General features: G+C 36.7%; 1 protein-coding gene across 1 annotated transcript in view; it reads left to right on the top strand.

Annotated features, from left to right (window-relative positions):
* Nucleotides 1–16,590, top strand: part of Nxph2 (neurexophilin 2) — a 107,328-nt gene extending 90,738 nt beyond the window's left edge. The window contains exon 2 of the mRNA XM_021720525.3: nucleotides 14,099–16,590. Within this exon, the coding sequence (XP_021576200.1) occupies nucleotides 14,099–14,842 (744 nt within the window). The 3' untranslated portion in view covers nucleotides 14,843–16,590. The remainder of the gene's footprint in view (nucleotides 1–14,098) is intronic.
* Nucleotides 16,591–19,535: the final 2,945 nt, after the last annotated feature.

The following is a 19,535-nucleotide window of genomic DNA, read 5'->3' as shown; positions in this document are numbered from 1 at the left end:
AGACCTTGTTATTTTTATTACACTCTGTCAATTAATCTTTTAAATCATTACGATCCACCTTTTCCCAATTCTATTTAAATGTTTTGATATAACTTTCATTATACTTCTCTCAAATTATCATTACTTATTATTCCATTTTGACAATGTCTAACTTCTTGCCGCCCATTTCCATTATTTTTCCTATTTGACTGCTTTAGTGACTAAATTTCAATTAGAATTTAAAACATTTCCCAAAATGGCATAAAAGTAACATCTAAAGTCATAAAAATTAAAGCCTAAGAAAGTAAAAGGTTGTGGAAGTTATACACTGCCAGTCAAATTATTTTCTCAGACCTTATTGGGGATTCAGGCCCTGTGACAGGGAGCTGGAGATATAGTAGTTGTGGGGGAGTGTGGCTCAGTTATAGAGCATTTGTCTCACATGCATGAGGACCTGGGTTCAATCTCCATCACTCCAAAACAAACAAAAAAATAACAGCAAAATCTGTGTTTATATAGTGTATGCATTTATACACACTATATATGTATATATGTGTATACCTGTATGTATTGTGTGTATACAATTAAAATGATAATAATAAAGAATGTGACAAGTGCAGTGACCTTTACTTTCATAGTTTACCCTAAGAGCAACAGGTAGAAATATTTAACTCTAAATCCGAACCTGTGACTACTAAGTCATTATCAGGCACCATACTATATTCTGTAGAGGATATAGAAATCAAGGGCCTAATTGAGTCATAAAAAAAAATATGCACACACATAATAATTAAAATCACAAGAGTTCTCGAGAGACACAGACCAGGAGAACAGAGAGATAAGGGTGTAAACAACTTTTTTCCAGGAATTGGCTCATGTGACTCTGTGCCCTAAATCCATAGGGCAGAGCAGCAGGCTGGAGACCTTTGGGCATCAGGTCTTGAGGCACAGTTTCATCTCGTAAGGTTCAGTTGTGCTTTCAAGGCATTCCAATCGGAGGCAGCCCACCTGCATTTTGAAAAGTCATCTGCTTGACTTAGGTCAACTAATTGCTCTGGAGAAAACAGCAAAGGTGTGGCTGGACAACTTTTACTAGAAACATTAGCTTTATGACACATGGATCTAATTCACCACTTCAGCAGAACCCAGAAATTGGGATATGAAGACCCTCTTGCCAATGGCTTGGACTCCTGTGAATTGCACAGAAGATTGACAAGGGGTTGAAAACCTCACACCCCCACTAATGTTGCCAGCACAGACACAATGAAACCGAGAAGGAAGAAATGTAGAAAGTGCAATTCTGAAGACAAAATCATGGATTAAAAAGACCAGGGTGTGGATGGGACCTCCTTGGGCTCAGAGGGTGAGTCTGCCACCCCAGTGGGCCCAAAAGACAGTGAACTTCCTCCTGCCAGAACCATCCAGGAGCCTTCTATCTGTATTTTGATGACAAATGCTAGAACAGGAAAACCTCATTCAAGGTTTAGGGAGGAAATCTGGAGAAAATCGACACTAATTTGAATTTAGATTTTATTCATAATAATAGCAAGATTAGTTTTTCTTCCAGGGTATTTAAACTATTATACAACTGACTATAGTTTTCTTCAAAATAAATATATAAAATATATATTATTTATATTACATAGAGGAAAATCATGAATTAAACATTTAAATAGTAATTGTCATTATCAGACTTTAATTTTTCTCACTTTTGTCTTCTAGAATAAACCTCATTATAAAGACAAAGTTTTTAATCTATTAGGCAAATTTGTGATATTTTATTACATTAATCAAAATACTTTGGTGTATTGTGTGTGTGCACATGCACGTGTGTGTTTTGGTGTCAGGTCAATTAGACCATTAGTGTAGGAATAACTGACCTTACCCAAAAACCTGATTTCTAGATTTATAGCTGGCTGTTAATACTTGGACCTTGAACAAGTCATTTAACCTCCCTAAAGTTATTTTTTTGTCCTATTTATCTCAAAGAGTAAATGTAAGAATCAAGTGAGATTATTATCAACACTTTAATTCTCAATATAAATATCAACAATGATTATTGCAGAAATATTTTAACAGTTATCAGTTTCATGTATGAGTTATGTGTGTTTATTTTTAATTAAGTAGGGTTTTTTTTTAATTTGTGAACTATTGCCAATATTACAAAACATATTTAAGTTGGATCATAATCAAACAGCACATTTATATAGGATCCTGTGGAAATCCCCAATAGACTGTGAATGGTATTACACTGTGTATCTACTGCAACTTGAAAAATTATTTAAATTAACATGTCACATTTGGTGAAAGACTATAAACAATAAATGCTAACATGATGAACAGCAACAAAAAAGTCAGCTAATACAGATGTTAATCATATCTACAAAATGCCTTCACACCAGTGCCTAGGATAGTGCTTAATAGCCAAGTCAGTACAAAGCTGACCAGGACAGCCAGTGTAGGCTCATTGCCAAATCAATGGTACCTACGGATTGAAATACCAAGTGGATCTGATATTAAGACACAAAGCTGTACATACACACAGTTCTAACCCTGGCCTGCTGCCTCCTCTGCACTTCCCCACACTTTTTCTCATCTCTCCTTGACACCCTGCCTAAACTGACATGGAAATAGAATAATCTGGCATTTCCACTCCTCGTCTGATTGCTCTTCTCTTGGTTACAACTCTCCTTTTTAAATATCAAATCTTAGCGGTCAAAGACACAGATTCTTGTTGTCTGTCTCAAGCCATGATATTTCAGGAGTATTTATGTGTTCCTATCATCGGAAGCCATCTCTCTCATTGAAAACTTGGATGGGGTTTAAAAGACACATTGGTGAAAGCAGACAGGGGCCACTTAACATGATGATTCATTTACTTAGTAACAAAAGGACTATTTCAGTCTGTTAGATTTAAAAAAAAAAAAAACTTGCTTGACTATGCATAAACTGTATTAAATGAGATTGCCTCCTGACCCTGTTTTAGTAGGGAAACATGGTCATGCCATATTTAGCAGCCCCTTATCACAAGACATCTTTAACATGCTTCCAACCTGTTTAAAACTTGTTTAAAGAGCCCTTTTTATTCAGCTTTCTAATACAAAATGAAGTCTAAGTTTTTTCCTCATAATCCCCTTAAATGTTTATAGTAAATTGTGAAATGTGCACACACATACACACAGTGTTTATATGCATGATTTATGTGTGTCACATTACGTGTGTGAGGGTGCATTGGAGTGTGTACTGATTTTTTTGCAGATACTTGTGTTGTTGATATTCCAGATTACTGTCTTCAAGATAAAATAAGAATTGCCATATTTAACCTTAGCAATAAGATGACTGCCAAGCATTGCAATCTAGCTTTTTGGCTCTTACTGCTAAGATTTCTGTCTTCACATTTATGTTTCCTGTTAGTTCCTGTATCAATTTAGAAAAATGTAAAGGGTAGCTATTAAAAGATATCTGGAAGGTAAGATGAATTTGCTACTCTCAGCAGAAAGGATGTCCATTGTTTAGCTTTCCTCTCCTAAGCTATCATTTTTTTTCCAACTTGCAAAATAAATTTTGAAATAATGCCATATAATGCCACAAAATATTAATAGGTATAATTAATACATTGAAAGATGTTTGATTCTGTCATTCTTCATTCCTTTTTTGTTGTTCTTCTTTTAATCTGCTCTGACAGTTCTGTAATGGAGCGCCAGAAATATGACTCTAGGGCAAACCATACTAGTAATCATCAATATAGCATTGTATGTTGTCCAACAGATACGTGTTCCTGTTTTGTCAGCAGGGATGATATTCTGTAAAATTTTTACCTAGAGAAAATGCCTTCTAAGATTTATTTACAAGCAAAAAAAATTTAATGGGATGCTGAGTTCGATTATGGCAAGGTTGTTCTTTGTAGGTTTTTCTCTTTTTTTCCTGCTGACCAAGTTGTTATTTAGTTTTAACTGCAGGATATGGGACAGAATTGTTAAAGCAATCCAATAAGGTAAGCTATATGTAAGCAACAAAAGCGAGGCTTTGGATCACTATTCATTATCAGTTCTAATTTTTCAGCTCTGAAGGGATCTGCAAGTCACCTCCAGGTTGTCTTAACAGTGATCATTTTAGGGTTCTCAGCTTAAACTAATACCCCCAGTGAAATAATTAATGGTCAGCTATACAGATGCCATTGTTACCACTACAAACAAATTCATTAAGCATCCATTTTTCCCAATTGGCACTTACGAATGGTTGTCACTCTCAAAAAGCATTAATAAATGCTTCCAAGATATTCTAGAAGGCAAAGTGTCTCATCCACAGCCCAGTTGTGCCAGTTCAGTGGGAGTATGTTGCAGACAGGCCGAAGAAAGTTCCCAGAGACAGCATGGGAGAGACATATGGTTTATTGGGAAAAGCTTACAAGATATCACTGACTGCCCCAAGAGTTTAGTGGCAACAGGCTGACAAGCACCTCTGTGCCTCACGGTGCTTTGCCAAGCACTGCCTCCTCTATCTCACAGTGTTTTGTCCAGTGATAGCTGACTGGATGAGTGACACATACCCTTTCCACAGTGCCCTTAGTTCCACGCCAGGCCCTGCTCAGAAGGGAGTTTTACGTTAGGCTGCAGAATTAGAATTAACTTTCTTAGTTTGTTTGCAGGCCCAGCATCCCAAGGAGCAACTGTGCTGGTATACATGCAAAAAGTAGCTTTATATGGGTAACACTACCTTGCCTTAGGTCCCAGTATGCGTAAGAGAAAGCCAGTGTCCTTCAAAATAATATGTATCTTAACTTTCTTAATATGTATCTTAACTGGCCCAGGCTTCCTCTCCTCATTCTCTTAACTTGGCTTGGTTTGGGGGAACAGAGAAGAGGCATTCGGGCCCTGGCAATTTACTGTCCCTCTTTGGGATGATACAAGCAAACCAGCTGCCTTTAAAAATATTTGTACAAATTTGTATCAACTTGTTCCTTGCAATGTGTGCCAGTCCTCTTGTCAAGGAAAAGCCAACTCTCCCAACTTGTCACAAATCCACATATTTGGAACATACAGCTCATTTTTCAAAATCCCCTTCTTTGACGGGTAGAGTAGTACGTATTTTTGGTGTACTATAAAATAGTTCCAGCCTTCCTTTTTGATGGTAAATGATCTATGCATTGTGTACTGTATGTTACACCAAGTGTTTCACAGTAAGCCTGTATAGACTATAAATATTTTGTATTCAGTGCAAACACAGAAAACTGAAAACTCTGTTGAGTATAGATGCCTCTTTGATATTATAACTATGTTGAAAAGTTAGATTGTTTTGTTTTTTTCTTTCATTTAGAACATTCATCAGAACTGTGATAATCACTGACATTAGCTAGATTTGTTGTCTTTTAGATTCTTGAGACACCTATAAACATAAAAACAAATCTATATTATTGAAGAATATTTGTACTCATTTAGAGCATACTTATTTTATTATCAACTAAGCTGTCATCGATAGCATTACTATATTACATTAATTTATATAATCAAAAATGAGGATTATACCATAATCATGGCAAAGCTCTCACTGTCCCAGGGCCCAAGGATATATATTATTAACATTTTCATAGCTCTTTGGAAGTCTTAGAGTAAAAGACCTGCGAAGCTGAGGTCCTCTCTTTCTAGCACTGTAGCTGCAAGTCTGGAATTCAGCAGAGACTGAACAGCAACCGCAGACTCATCATTGTGGAAAAGTCACCAGATTAGCCTTCCACTAAAAAAAATAAAAAATAAAAAACACTATAGCCTTATAATGTTATCACAGTCTCATTAGTAATTATAAACAAATCAATAAACAATTTGGATCTGGCGATAAGGGAATATAAATTCTGAGATAGATTTGTTTTCTTGTCGCTAATTCATTCTTTATCAGCTATCGACTGGTAAATCTTGGATTTCATTTCTCTTATCCGAATAAAGATATTAATTGCCCAATTCTGTTTAATCCTTTCCTTGTTGCTAACACTGTTCTCTTAATGAGTATTAGCACTCCCCACCTGGTTATACCAAGATGCGTATACACATACGTGCAGGCCCTCATGACAACTGTAAATGAGTAAATTATTATTTATATATGATTATTTCTTTAATGTTTCTGCTTGATTGCTCTTTGGCAGACTGCATAAGGCAGAACTATGTGTGTCCTGTTCAGCATCATACTCCCAGGCTGAGAATACAAATACAGGCACCCAGATAAATTCTAAAAGTGTGTGTTGAGTAAGTGACTGAAGAACTAGTACGGACATTTGTAAGGGTGTTTGTGAGCACGGCTGAGGGTTCCCGCCCTTCTCTGCACTGCAGAGCTCACTTTCTTACAGAGACCCTACCACAGACTTGTCCACTTGAATTAACTGTCTGTCTCACAGGCACCTCCATCTCTGCAAAGTGCATTTCCTTTTGTGCTTTGTACCATTTCACTGTTATGAAAACAAGGCTAAGCAAAGTAAGCCAATCCCAAAAAACCAAAGGCTGAATGTTCTTTCTGATAAGTGGATGCTGATCCATAATGGCGGGGGGATGGGAAAAATGAAGGAAAATTGGACAAAGGGGAGGAGGCATGGGGCAGGAAGGATGGTGGAATGAGATGAACATCATTACCCTAGGTACATATATGACTGCACATATGGTTTGACACTATATTGTGTACAACCTGAGAAATGAAAAGTTGTGCAGCAATTGTGTACAACGAATCAGAATGCATTCTGCTATCATATATACCTAATTAGAATAAATAAATAAATTTTTAAAGAGAGATTAAACAAGGAAAAAAAAGAAAACCAGGCTCAGCTGGATGCAGTGGTGGACGCCTATAATCTCAGCGGCTCTGGAGGCTGAGACAGGAGGATCAAGACTTCAAAGCCAGTCTCAGCAACGGCAAGGTGCTAAGCAACTCAGTGAGACCCTGTCTCTAAATTAAATACAAAATAGGGCTAGGGATGTAGCTCAGTGGTTGAGTGCCCCTGAGTTCAATCCCTGGTACTGAAAGAAAAAAGAAAACCAGGCTCAGAGAAGGGTCCTGGCTTGCACAGGTTGCTGGAATGGTTAAATGACCGTGTCAAATGTCTGTTTCTATTTTCCTCAAGGCCATCTAGTTAAATCAAAGCACTCCCACTGCTGTTCCCATCTCTCTTTTCCATTCTTTCTTTGATCAGACCTGTCCTGATTGAGCTCATTGCCCTGCTTCTTTGATTAGTTCCTTAACTCTTGGCACAATTTTTCTGATTGGGTAAATTCAGCCATTGATGGATGTGATATACTCTTCTACCATAGACAGACTTGACAGGGACATTCTAGTTTTCCTTTCGTCCCAGTCAAATGATTGTGAGGGCAGCGAGGGAGTCCTGTAGCATTCCCATAAATGCAAGTATAGACAAAAGTCAGTAAGCAACAAACTTCATCCTCTAAAAATAAAATAATATTTCTGTGAAACTGTTTCTGCACTGTTATAGACTTCCACTTTCCTTAAACAGAATGATAATATCATCTAGTCTCTTCCTGCTAAGTCAGGAGAAGCATATTTAGAAACAGTGGGCTTAAAAGACTCAGCTAGAATGATCTAAGGAATGCAGGCCTCCCCTATCCCCTTGTTGCCATTAAGTGAGGAGTCAATAAAAGCTAAATAAATGTGTCTATTAGAGTTGTCAAGCCCTGGCCTAGGACAGCAAGGCTGGTGGTGATCCCTCTTCCCTTAGCGCCTCTTCAAGTAGGAAAAATAGCATCTGTTAGGACTGCTGTAAATATAGCACTACCCACACTGATAATGGCATGATAGGTATTAAAGTTCAAAGATTTCAGTTTCCCTTTTATTATTCACTAAGTGCTGAAGAATCATTTTTCCCCCACAATTGAGAAACCAGCCCAACATTTAGCTACCAAGAAAAGGCAAAGCAATCACAATGATGAACACGTAGAAAAGGGTTAACCCAAAGTATGGCAAAGCTTTGACTGTCACAGAACCCAGGGGAAGTCAAGAGCATTCATGGTGCTGTACCACCCGGAGCACCGAATATAGAAGAGTCCTTATGGAGAGTTTCTTTCATTAGCACTGCTCTCTTTGGTAAACTGGTTGGCCTGGAAAGAAAATCCCATCTAAAGCTTGATGACTTTCTCATTAGATGCAAAGAATTTCTGTGCAATGGGCTGATTCCTAAATGAAGAAGGGACATGTGACATAGTCAGAAAATATTTCCAATTTTGCACAAGATGTTTGCAGAATAAACTTTTCTTTATGGAGCTATTAATTATCAAAATATACCTGATTTTTTAAGGGGTTAATAAACTAAAAATAAAATAGCAATATTGGTAATGATGTTGACAAACATATTTATAACATGCAAAATTGCCAGAATTATTCAGAAATAATCTGAGTTACTAAACAGCTGAGGTTATTTTAGATAATTTAGTAATTCTTTGAAGTTATAAATTGAAATAATTTAGAGTTTCTGACTTTAAAAAGTCAATCTTTAACCAAGTACTAATGAACTCAATGTAAATTAAATTAAGTTTATGATAGTAAAAGACTACAAACCTTGCTTCTTCTCTGGGAAAACACCAAATAGCAGATGACCCCAGGGCAGTGAGAGGTCCTAGAGGTCCCAAGGGACTCGGAATGAAATTATATATTTTAAAAAAAAGTCTATAGTCCTTATGAGAATTCTGAAAACAAAACTTTTTTTAACGATTTTTTCTACTTAAGCCTAAGATATCAAGATAACATCAACAGGGTATAAGCCATTATAAGCCATATTGCTAGCGTGTGCACTTAAAATGAAGTGATGTAAGTGGCCCTTTACATATGAGTTCTTCCTACCCTAAACCTATCCCCCAAGTCTAATCATGAGAAAAACACTAGAGAAACCCATATTCAGGGGCATTCTACAAAGTGCCTGATCAGTGCTCCTTAAAACATTTAGGTCATCTAAAACAAGGGAAGCCTGAGAAACTGTCATAGCCAAGATAAACCCCATGGATTCAAAATAACCAAATAAAATATGCAATCCTCAATGATATCCCGGAACAGATGAAGGACATTAAACAAAAAGTAAGGACAACTAAGTATAGGGGTCAGTTAATAATATTGTGTCCGTATTGATTAATTAATTGGTTGTTACTAGTGTACTAGGGTAATGTTAGAGGTTAACAATGGAGGAAACTGGGAGCAGAGTTTGTACTATGCAACTTTTCTGTAAACTAAAGTTATTCCAAAATAAAATGCTAATTAAAAAACACCGCAAATACAGTTGAAGGGGAAAAAAAGGCTTTTCTGATATGATGTTTGCAGAGGAAGATGCCTTTTAGTTTATAAATTATTTCCATAATTCGTGACAGTTCTCACATCTGCTACTATAAAATTCATAGCAGCTTCTCTGCCTCTTGGGAAAAAATGCATTTAATTATCAGTGAAATTCAACTTCAGCTTGTTATGATGAATGATTTGAACCTGTCAGCTCCCCCCCAAAAAAACAAAAGAACTGAAATGAAATACAGTCTTATTCTTCTACCCCCTTCCTTCCACCTGCTTCATTTAATTGATGAAGGTTTGAGCTTTTATTAATCTTTTTGAGCTCTTCTGTAAGATGCAGAAAAAGCTAATATGATATCATTGTATCTAGCTAATGTGTGTGCTTTGTGAAATTGATACACCCTGCCAAGACATAAATTACTTAAGCTTTGATAAATGTGTTGAAATCAGGGAATGTTCAAACAGATAAAGCACAGCAATTCCTCTTTCTTCCCCTGTTTAAAACTCCATTTTGTGCTTGCAGTTAAATGTTTTGCATTATTATTGTAATATGATGGGACAGAAGACAGCAATGATGTTGAAATTAGCATGAAGAGCCCCAGCAAGTACGAAAGGAAACAGGGGGATACAGCCATGTGTTTAGATAACGTCTAACTTGCCTTGAACGCAGAGGGTCGCCAACAGCTTCAAAACCACCTACAGTCTTCTCTCAGCATGTTGCATCACAGAAATTATCCATGGGGGAACGTGGGCACCTGCCAGACACTTTGTACTTTCAGCCTTGGCTGACTCATTTGGAAGGTTGGAATCAAAGATCCACAAACACATTTTGTTGGCAAAGAGAGTTCACCTGTACTTGTGATCTAGGTGTGACTCAGAGACCAATGGAAATGGAAACATGAGAAAGCATTTGATTCATGTTCCGGAGTTAAGAAGGTTGATTTCTTCTTGGTCATTAATTTATCACACAGTGTGAAACAAGTTGCTCAATTAGCTATTAATTAGTTTTCTGGAGGTTTGAAAATTCATGTAATCCTTTGGCTATGTGGGTTATAGCCAGTGAAAGGCAGAAGCCTGCCCACTGGACTATGGAAAGGCCATCAATCATTGAGTTTCATTTGCCAAGAAGTAGGCTCCATCCATTCTTTTGATTAGTCCTTACAACTAACCATCAAAGGATAGGTGAGAAAACTGGGGTTCTGGTCAGCACTTGAGCAAGGGGTGATGATGTCATCAAGTACCAAACTGCTTTTTCTGTCGTGTCATAATGTTTCCCAGTCAGGTGTAAGTGGGTAAAGGGGACAAAGTTGTGGCTCATCAGCCCTCATCTTCCCCTTTAGCTCTTCTGAGGTTAATCATGGCCTTGGAGACTTAAGTCATGAGCCATTTAGCCTTGTAGAGGAAAGGGTACCTTCTCAGCCAAGATGTTATAAAGTGATAATTTATGACAAGAGGCTGGCGCTGAATAAGTTACAGCAAAGGGAAAGGAAACGAAGAGAGGGAGGCAGCTTTGTAAAAGACCACAAGAGATACTTTTACGCTTTTAATCATACTCTTGTAGTGGTGTACTATTAATTCCCAATGGTTTTTTGAGTTTGGACTTCGATTTGGAAAATCAGCACTTGTGAGAACTGACCATGTATTTTAAAATAATAAATAGATGAAGTTGTACACAGCTTTTCTCAGCTTGTCTAATTTTGTTGTTAAAGCACATTAAAAACATGATGGTCTAGGCCTGGGGTTGAGGCTCAGCAGTAGAGCACTCACCTAGCACGTGTGAGGTCCTGGGTTCCATCCTAGCACCACATAAAAATAAATAAAATTTTTTTAAAAAAATGATGGTCTAGGACAAAGCAAAAAAAAAAAAACACCTAAATATATAGATATAATTTTATACATATAAATAGACAGTGTTTTTTTTTATGTAGACCAACTTTAAAAGCAGTGGTACCTTGAGTAGCTCTTGGACCTGAAGAGTAATATGTTAGAGAGAATTTTTTATAAATCAAATTCCATTTCAAGTTCTCATGAAGAATTTTTTTCTGAGGAATTAAAGAGTCTTTATAAAAAAAACAATTGCATTCAATTTATCTATTTGATAGGCTCTATTAGCTTTTGTTCTGTTTTGTTTCAAGCCAATATTTCTTAAGTGAGTCTCATATATTTGGGTAAAGTTATATTACAACATAAATGACTTCTGGGAAAATCTTCAGATCTTTAAAAAAAATTTCAGTAAATATTCACACATTATTATTATTGAATAATCTTGGAACCATCACAACAGAAATCCTAGAAATAAAAGGAGAATCTCTTAAAATGTTGGGGGCCTATTGTGTCTTCCAAAATGCATCAGAATCAGATGAGAATCTATGTGATGGCAAAATATACTCATCATTGAAAGATGGACTCAATGTTTATAGGTTTTCAGTAACGGAAAGTGAGAAAAATCAAGCAAAGCACTGAATCAAGAGAAATTATCCAGTCAGAAAATTTTCAGGAAAGTATATAACATACAACATACACTTTGAGAAGAAGAGAAGAAGAAAAAAAAAGTAGACCACTGCTGCTGGTAGCAATGAATGTTTCAACATGTAGTTGAAAAAATATTTTTGGGTGGAAATATGTATCTTAGTTCTGCTAATGAAGTATTAATTAGGACAGTGGGGTTTAGGAATAAGAACTGAGGGGGTTTTAAAGGCATGTGACAAAGGGAACATGTCAGAAGGGATGTGTCCTATGAAAGAGAGAAAGGAAAGCAGGAATGAGGGAAGAAGTTTGAAATCTATACTAAATTAAGGGGTAGAAATGGGGAAGCAAAGGAGCAGCTCTTGCACACCAGATGTTGAGCAAATGGAATGTGTTATCTGTCAGCATTTCCCAGGCAAGACAAATCTTACTGGAGACAGGTGAAAAATAGTTGACAGACTCTGGGCAAAAAGAATCATGATCACAGAGTGGAGAAATCGGACCTTCATCTCCCAGAGGCTTCTTGCCTGAGCATGTGACTTTGGAGCTCTTTGGAGCAAGGCCAGGACATGTCCCTTAGACCAGTCTTCATCAGTTCTCAGGAAACCCAAGTCAGAATTGGAGCCAGGTTACTGAACTCCATGGGCTGCTTTCAGTTGATCTACCTACCTCCTAATTAAGAGTGCTCAACATCAGAAAGCTATAATTATATAGTATCAGACATATTTTGAGCCACAAATCCTGAGTGATTGTCCTTCTTTCTCTAGTGAATATGCCATCCTTACAACCCTAGGAAAAAACAAACAAATAATCAATTCAGGATGTATAAGCCCCTACGAAGTTATACGGGTTCTTAATGGTAAGCATATGCATCATTAATTTGCCCTTCTGCCAACATCAGTAATTTTAATGAAAATAATTTTTTAAACTGTAGAAATTGGGAAGAAAAGGCTTTAGAAAATTAATCAAGGCAGAAATGTATATCCAACACCCCCTATACTACTCCCATCAAAGGAAAAAATAAACCCCACAATTCCACTCATATATTTTGAGTCCTTGAATACCTCCCTCAAAGTGATCTTGGAAACAGGTATAGGTAAAAAAAACACTTTTCACAAGGTTCTGTTAGAACTTAAACTTCTAAAATTTTATGAACATACAAAAGAGGACCTCATGTTATCAAACTACACCGTGTAGCTGAGTGCAATATTTATAATCCAGGCTGTGTCCTTTTTTTCCCCAAAATTGTATTGAAAGCAATAATTTCTGGAGTAATTTGAGACCAGTTCTACCAAGTGCTTTGCAAGTATGAAAGGACTAGAGCAACGGTACATAAACACAGCGTCTCTTCTCTCCTCATCCTTTTCATCATGCTGACAGTTTTCCGTAGAATCATCACAGGAGTGGTTTGTGCCATTAGAGATAAGAGGCTATCTGTGTTTCCACTAGGAACCTCTATTTTCCAGACTTTATAACTCATCCATAAATATTCACTCCAGTCAACAGTTTCATATGTAATGATTCTGCCCCTTGAAAATCCATATTGACTCAACTAAATGATTTTTAGAAATTGTAAGGACCCTTGTAGTACAAAAGTAAAAGGAAAATCAAGTGCAAACAAAGTGCTATATTTCAGTGACTATGATTTGAACTAAAATGCTGTAGAACCAGTAAAACACATGTTCATGATGCTTTCCTAGCAATCCTGTCTTTTGATTATAATATTGCTATAATAAAATATATTAAATCATATAAGTCTACTTATATTTATACTTTTAACATTAATTTATGTTTCTATTAAGACAACTAAATGTGTAATTATATTTTTCCCACTGAAACTTCTGTAAAACCTCTTAACATTAATCACATGCCTTTTTTTGTAACAACTTGAGATAGAATTATATCAAAAACTATAAAATTATATGTCTTAAGCCTTTGAATATAATAACATCCTTCAAATATGTTTACTAGACTTATCAATACCTTATATTCAAATGCTGTATAGCTCCTTGGTAGGAATTTTCAGCATCTAAAGCTGTCTTCCAACAGAAAAGACCTCACAAATTTAACAGTTTTTATCAAATGAGAGGCCAAAACATGATACTTTTCACAATCTGGAAAAGAAAAATTGTGAAGATGAGGAAACAGAAAGAAAAAAATCCCATCAACCCTCAAAATAAAATGCCCTCTTCCTAACTTTACCATTTTAATTTTTCTATTCACAGTTGGAATTAAATGCTCATCTCGTAATACTGCTGAGACCAGCTGTGTGTGTGAATGCTATTTAACAAGACTCCAAATACTATTGAAACTCTCTTGTGCTTTGCCTTCAAGTCTGTGTGCATGCTCAAAGCCCACCTGAAGTTGATTTCTCTTTCTTCTTTCCCCACAGCTCTTCTGTGATGGTAAAGAGGCGGTGCATGCCTCAGAAGGTCTGGACTGGGAAGACAAAGATACCCCAGGGACATTGGTTGGAAATGTGGTGCACTCAAGGATCATCAGTCCTCTGCGCCTGTTTGTTAAACAGTCTCCAGTGCCCAAGCCAGGTCCCATGGCATATGCAGACAGCATGGAAAACTTTTGGGATTGGCTGGCCAATATCACAGAGGCTCAGGAGCCATTAGCAAGAACTAAGCGGAGGCCAATAGTGAAAACGGGAAAATTTAAGAAAATGTTTGGATGGGGTGACTTTCATTCCAACATTAAAACTGTCAAACTCAACCTTCTCATCACAGGGAAAATTGTCGACCATGGAAATGGAACCTTCAGTGTTTATTTCCGGCATAATTCAACAGGCCTGGGCAATGTTTCAGTGAGCTTGGTACCTCCTTCCAAAGTGGTGGAATTTGAAGTTTCCCCCCAGTCGACCTTAGAGACCAAGGAATCCAAATCTTTCAATTGTCGCATTGAGTATGAAAAAACAGACCGGGCAAAGAAGACCGCCCTGTGCAACTTTGACCCATCCAAGATTTGCTACCAGGAGCAGACTCAGAGCCATGTGTCTTGGTTATGCTCTAAGCCCTTCAAGGTCATTTGCATTTACATTGCCTTTTACAGTGTTGATTATAAACTTGTGCAGAAGGTCTGTCCTGACTATAATTATCATAGTGAGACCCCATACTTATCTTCTGGCTGAATCTGTCCACAGTGATAGAAATGAGAGACTCATGTATATTTAATTAGAATGAACAAAAAACAAGCCCAGCTTTCCATGGTACAGGATCCCTTTTGTTTCTGTCAGTGAACCATAGTTTCCCATCACATTTTCAAATGAAAAGAAAAAGAAACATATTCCAAGGTGAAATGTGTTTGTTTCTATCATAAGTACCTTTATCTAAAGAGTCAAACTGTTTATGAAAACCATCCCTTTCATGTGAGATGGCTAAGATCTAGAAATATTATTTCTGTAAAAGCAGCATCAAAGGTATCCACGTGGGGAAAAGAAGGAAGCCAATTTCACATGTGATAGACATTGCTCTTGAAATGAGCCGGCCTTTGAAATATATTTTGGAAAGTTACCTCAAATTCGGTAAAGATTTAGTAAAATACCTGAAAAGATGGTATTTGATAGATGAATTGTGTTTCTGATATGGATTGCTTTTTTTTTTTAAATTGCTATCTCTTTCCCCACATTGGTGCCAGTATTGATAAAGAGAGAGGAAGGGGTAAAATTTGTTTCAAAACCCGTGTGTAAAGTTACGGTGCCACAGAGGAGCAACCTGAGCTGTTCAGTGGAATGTGATTCAGCACCTACCTAACCCCGTGTTGGTCACCACCTTTATGATTCTCATCTGAGTAATAATACTGGTGTACTGGAAAGCAAATTGGGTACGTCCACTCAACAATAATGAAGACCATGATGTTTATAGTCTTTTACCAATGTTAATGCTGTGAGGTTGTCAGAAGCGACATAAAATTTGTAGTCATCCTAAGAGCTTATTCCCTCGTTCTACTCATTTAATGGTCTGATTTAATTATCTACATATGTAGAACAACTCTGAAACTGAGCAAAAATGGTTGATTCCTTAGACTGGAATGGGAAAAGTAAAAATGAAAGCTGAAGGAAGGAATTCCAGGACTGTGAGTTCATAATCTCTAGCCTCTCAGATTAAGTTCTTGTATTTAGTTAATTATTAGGAAGAAGGATGAAACTATGTGGTAATAATGAGTTATATTTGAACATTTCTAATTATAAAGCGCTGATATCCAAGATACCTGGCTCACTTGGCTTTTGAAATTACTTCCAAATTAATGTCACTTCACAACCAGTGCCCTTCTCGAATTCCCTGAGGGACCAGTGGCAACCTGTATGGTAGAACTGGATGATCAATGGATTAGCACAGAAAGAGGATCTGCTTGGCAAGGAGAGAGACTTCTAGAGCTCGGGCTTGTGGAATGGTTTGCTATTTACAATAGACGTTAACTTCTTCCCCCGGCCTTCTTATCTGTAAAATATCAATTAATGTAAAACATTCAATTGTGGACTAAAGGAAGATAAGTCCTAACCAACAAAAATGCCCTTACCACACTGTTCAGAAAGCCAACAACAGCTCTGTTCTATATTTTTACATCTCCATTCTCTTCCTGTGTGATATCTGCACAGTGTTCGATTTTGTCTTTTGTAAAAATTGTACTAGGCTTAGTGTGTGGTAGTACAGGCTTGAAGTTTTTGCTCTGAGTTCATCAGGTGCTTTTGTAATTTTGTGGTCAGTAAGTAATATTTTGAGGCATCTTTTTATTTTCATCTAGAAACAAGAGTAGAATACTATTTATTGTAAAATACATGGGAACCGTATATGTATATATACTTAGAATTTTCTGTGTACAGAGAAAGTGTGTGTACACATTTCTATGTAAATAAAAAGAATTTGCTAGATCTCTCAATGATTTCAGGGTGGTTATATTTTAAAGAGTCTTTGTTCTTGCTTTTCGGTGATTCTCTCTCTCTCTCTCTCTCTCTCTCTCTCTCTCTCTCTCTGTGTGTGTGTGTATGTGTGTGTGTGTGTGTGTGTGTGTAATACCAGTTGAACAGTAACATTTTCCTAATGTACATATTAAATAGGGCATCTTGGCTGTAGAGATTATAGAGTAAAAGAATAATTCACATAGAGCATATGGTACAGAGCCTGACACCTAGTAAGGAACTATAAATGTGATTGTAATTACTACAACATCAAATGAGATTTAAAGCTATTTGATGTTCCAAAGTTGAGAGATTATAAACATTATTTCCATGCAAAGGAAAAATACCTCTGTAAATTGATTTATACAATCTGTGGATTTTAGTTGGGTTTATGAAATTTTTTTAAAGTTTCCCACAGGCATATTTTTAAATTGGAGTAGAACATATGCCACATGTATTTCTAAGTCATAATTTCATTTCCAAGCCTACGTAATTGTCAGTGATGGCGCTTGGCGCAGTATAAATCAGACCCTATTTAAACATGCAAATGCACACATTTCTGCAAAGCCGATCTTGCCTTTTAGTACTGCAGATGAGGAAAAGGACACTTGTATAAGCTAATTTTGCACCCAGTCATAAATGGTTCAAAAATTAAGAAACACAACTTTTTAGAATTTACGATTAAACGAATGGGCATATGGAAACTAAATAAATAAAAGTGGTTAGTCCAACGTCAACAAAGAGAAGAATAATATTTTAAAGAGTGCACCTTATCTTGCTATCACAATCCCCTCATTTGAAAGAAAGTTATACCCAAGGCCTCATTAAGGTAAAGAATGCACCCAGTAGTGAGTGGCAAACCTGATTGAAGTGCATTTCTCCCGACTTCTAGTCCCAGGTCTTGTGTTCCATCAGGAAGACAAATTGAAGCAGGGATTTCAGATAACAAAAATAATTACAGTGAGTTTATAACAATACATTACCCCAAAACTAAAGAAAAACATTTGAAATGGCCTTCCTCTAAAATCTACAAGATTGCAATTTCCTTAAGAATAAAAGATTTTTACAAATTGTAACTACAACCATAGAAGAGTAAAGCTGAGATAGAGGCATTAAGGCAGGTGCGGTAGGTCAGGCCTTGTAATCCCAGTGACTCCAGAGACTGAAGCAGGAGGATGGCAAGTTAGAGGCCAGCCTAAGCAATTCAGCAAGGCCCTAAGCAACTTAGCAAGGCTCGGTCTTAAAATAAAAGAAAGGGAGTTAGGCATGTAGCTCAGTGGTTAAAGTGCCCCTAGGTTCAATCCCAAATTCCAAAAACCTAATTAATAAAAAAATTAAAAGATACATTACATCCAAAGATCAGAGTCCTGGAATATTTTAGAGTTATACCTGGTGAAGAATTAATAGCAATATAACACTACATTTGGCAGAGTTTTCAGATGGTTATAGCACCTGAGAAAATATTTTCATGGAAATTGGTAAGTTGTATGAAATAATTATTGATTGCATAAAGGCCTGATTTTACCTCATAAAAAATATTAAATTAATAGCCCAACCTGAAAAATAGAGGATAGAGTTATATATATTTGTATTTGCAATAAAACTATAGTTAACCTAAAGTTAATCAGAATTTTTAATGAATGGAAACTTAATATGACCCAATGTAAAAAACAAATCACCGTAAAATAAGCTCCTACTAGAGATATTTTTTTCTTTTCTTTTAGTTATTTTTTATTATTATTATTTTTGTCTTCAGAAAGGTCTTCTAGAAGATATTCAAGGACCATTTCATATTCACTGCATACTGAGGTCTGGAACTCTGGGAACACATCCCATTCTGTTTTGCTTTAATCTTTCTTTTTCTTAATTCAATTCAACTTCCTCCACAAATAGTATGTAATCTAGGGCTGGGGATGTGGCTCAAGCTGTGGCGCGCTCACCTGGCATGCACAGGGCACTGGGTTCAATCCTCAACACCACATAAAAATAAAAAATAAAGATATTGTGTCCACCTAAAAAAAAACTAGAGAATAAATATTTTTTTTAAAAAAGTAGTATGTAATCTATTCTCTAAAAGAATGTCTCCTTCACAGCACCTGACAAAGTATCTGGTTTCTAATAGTGTACTAAGATGCTCCAGAGAAACAGAACCAGTAAGATCTATACGGATATATGATATTTATTATTTGAATTGGCTCACACAGTTCTGGAGGCCAAGAAGTCCTATGATGTGCCACCTGCAAGCTGGAGAGCTAGAAGAGCAGACAGTATGATTAGTCCAAGGCCAAAGGTGTAACCACTAGGAGCCCTCAACGTCCAAGGAGAGGACACATGAATGTCTTTGCTCAGAAACAGCAAGAAAGTGAATTTGTGTTTCCTCCACTTTTATATTCTATCCAGCCCTCAATGCATTGTGTAATGCCCACCATATTGGTTAGGGTGGATTCTTACTCAGTTTACTGATTCCAATGCTAATCGCTTTCTGAAATACCCTCAAAGAAACACCCAGAAATAATGTCTTTCCAGCTAAACATCAGAGTATCCCATGACTCAGTCTTGTTGACAGATAAAATTAACCATCACAAGTAAATTTTTCATCAGCATCTGTTATTTGATATTTTCTTAATCTCCAGTGTAATAAAATGATTACTCAAGACCCACTCTTTTCACACAAGGTGAGAGTTATTTTGCACCATTTCCAGCACAAAAAAACTTGCTCCAGCTGAACACCGTATCCACTGAATATTAGTTCCCAGAACCATAGGCACTTAAAAGTTAGAAACAATGTTGGAATTCATCTAGAATAAGTTTTGCTTATCAGCTAAAGAAATAGAAACCTGATGGGGATTAACAGCCTCATCATTCTTATTGTTCTTCCGGACTAGATAAAGCCATTCTTTCTCTTCTTCATTCCTCCAATACATGG

Source organism: Ictidomys tridecemlineatus, chromosome 7 (genome assembly GCF_052094955.1).
Source record: "Ictidomys tridecemlineatus isolate mIctTri1 chromosome 7, mIctTri1.hap1, whole genome shotgun sequence".
NCBI classification, from domain to species: domain Eukaryota; kingdom Metazoa; phylum Chordata; class Mammalia; order Rodentia; family Sciuridae; genus Ictidomys; species Ictidomys tridecemlineatus.
This window is presented reverse-complemented; position numbering and strand designations above follow the sequence as displayed.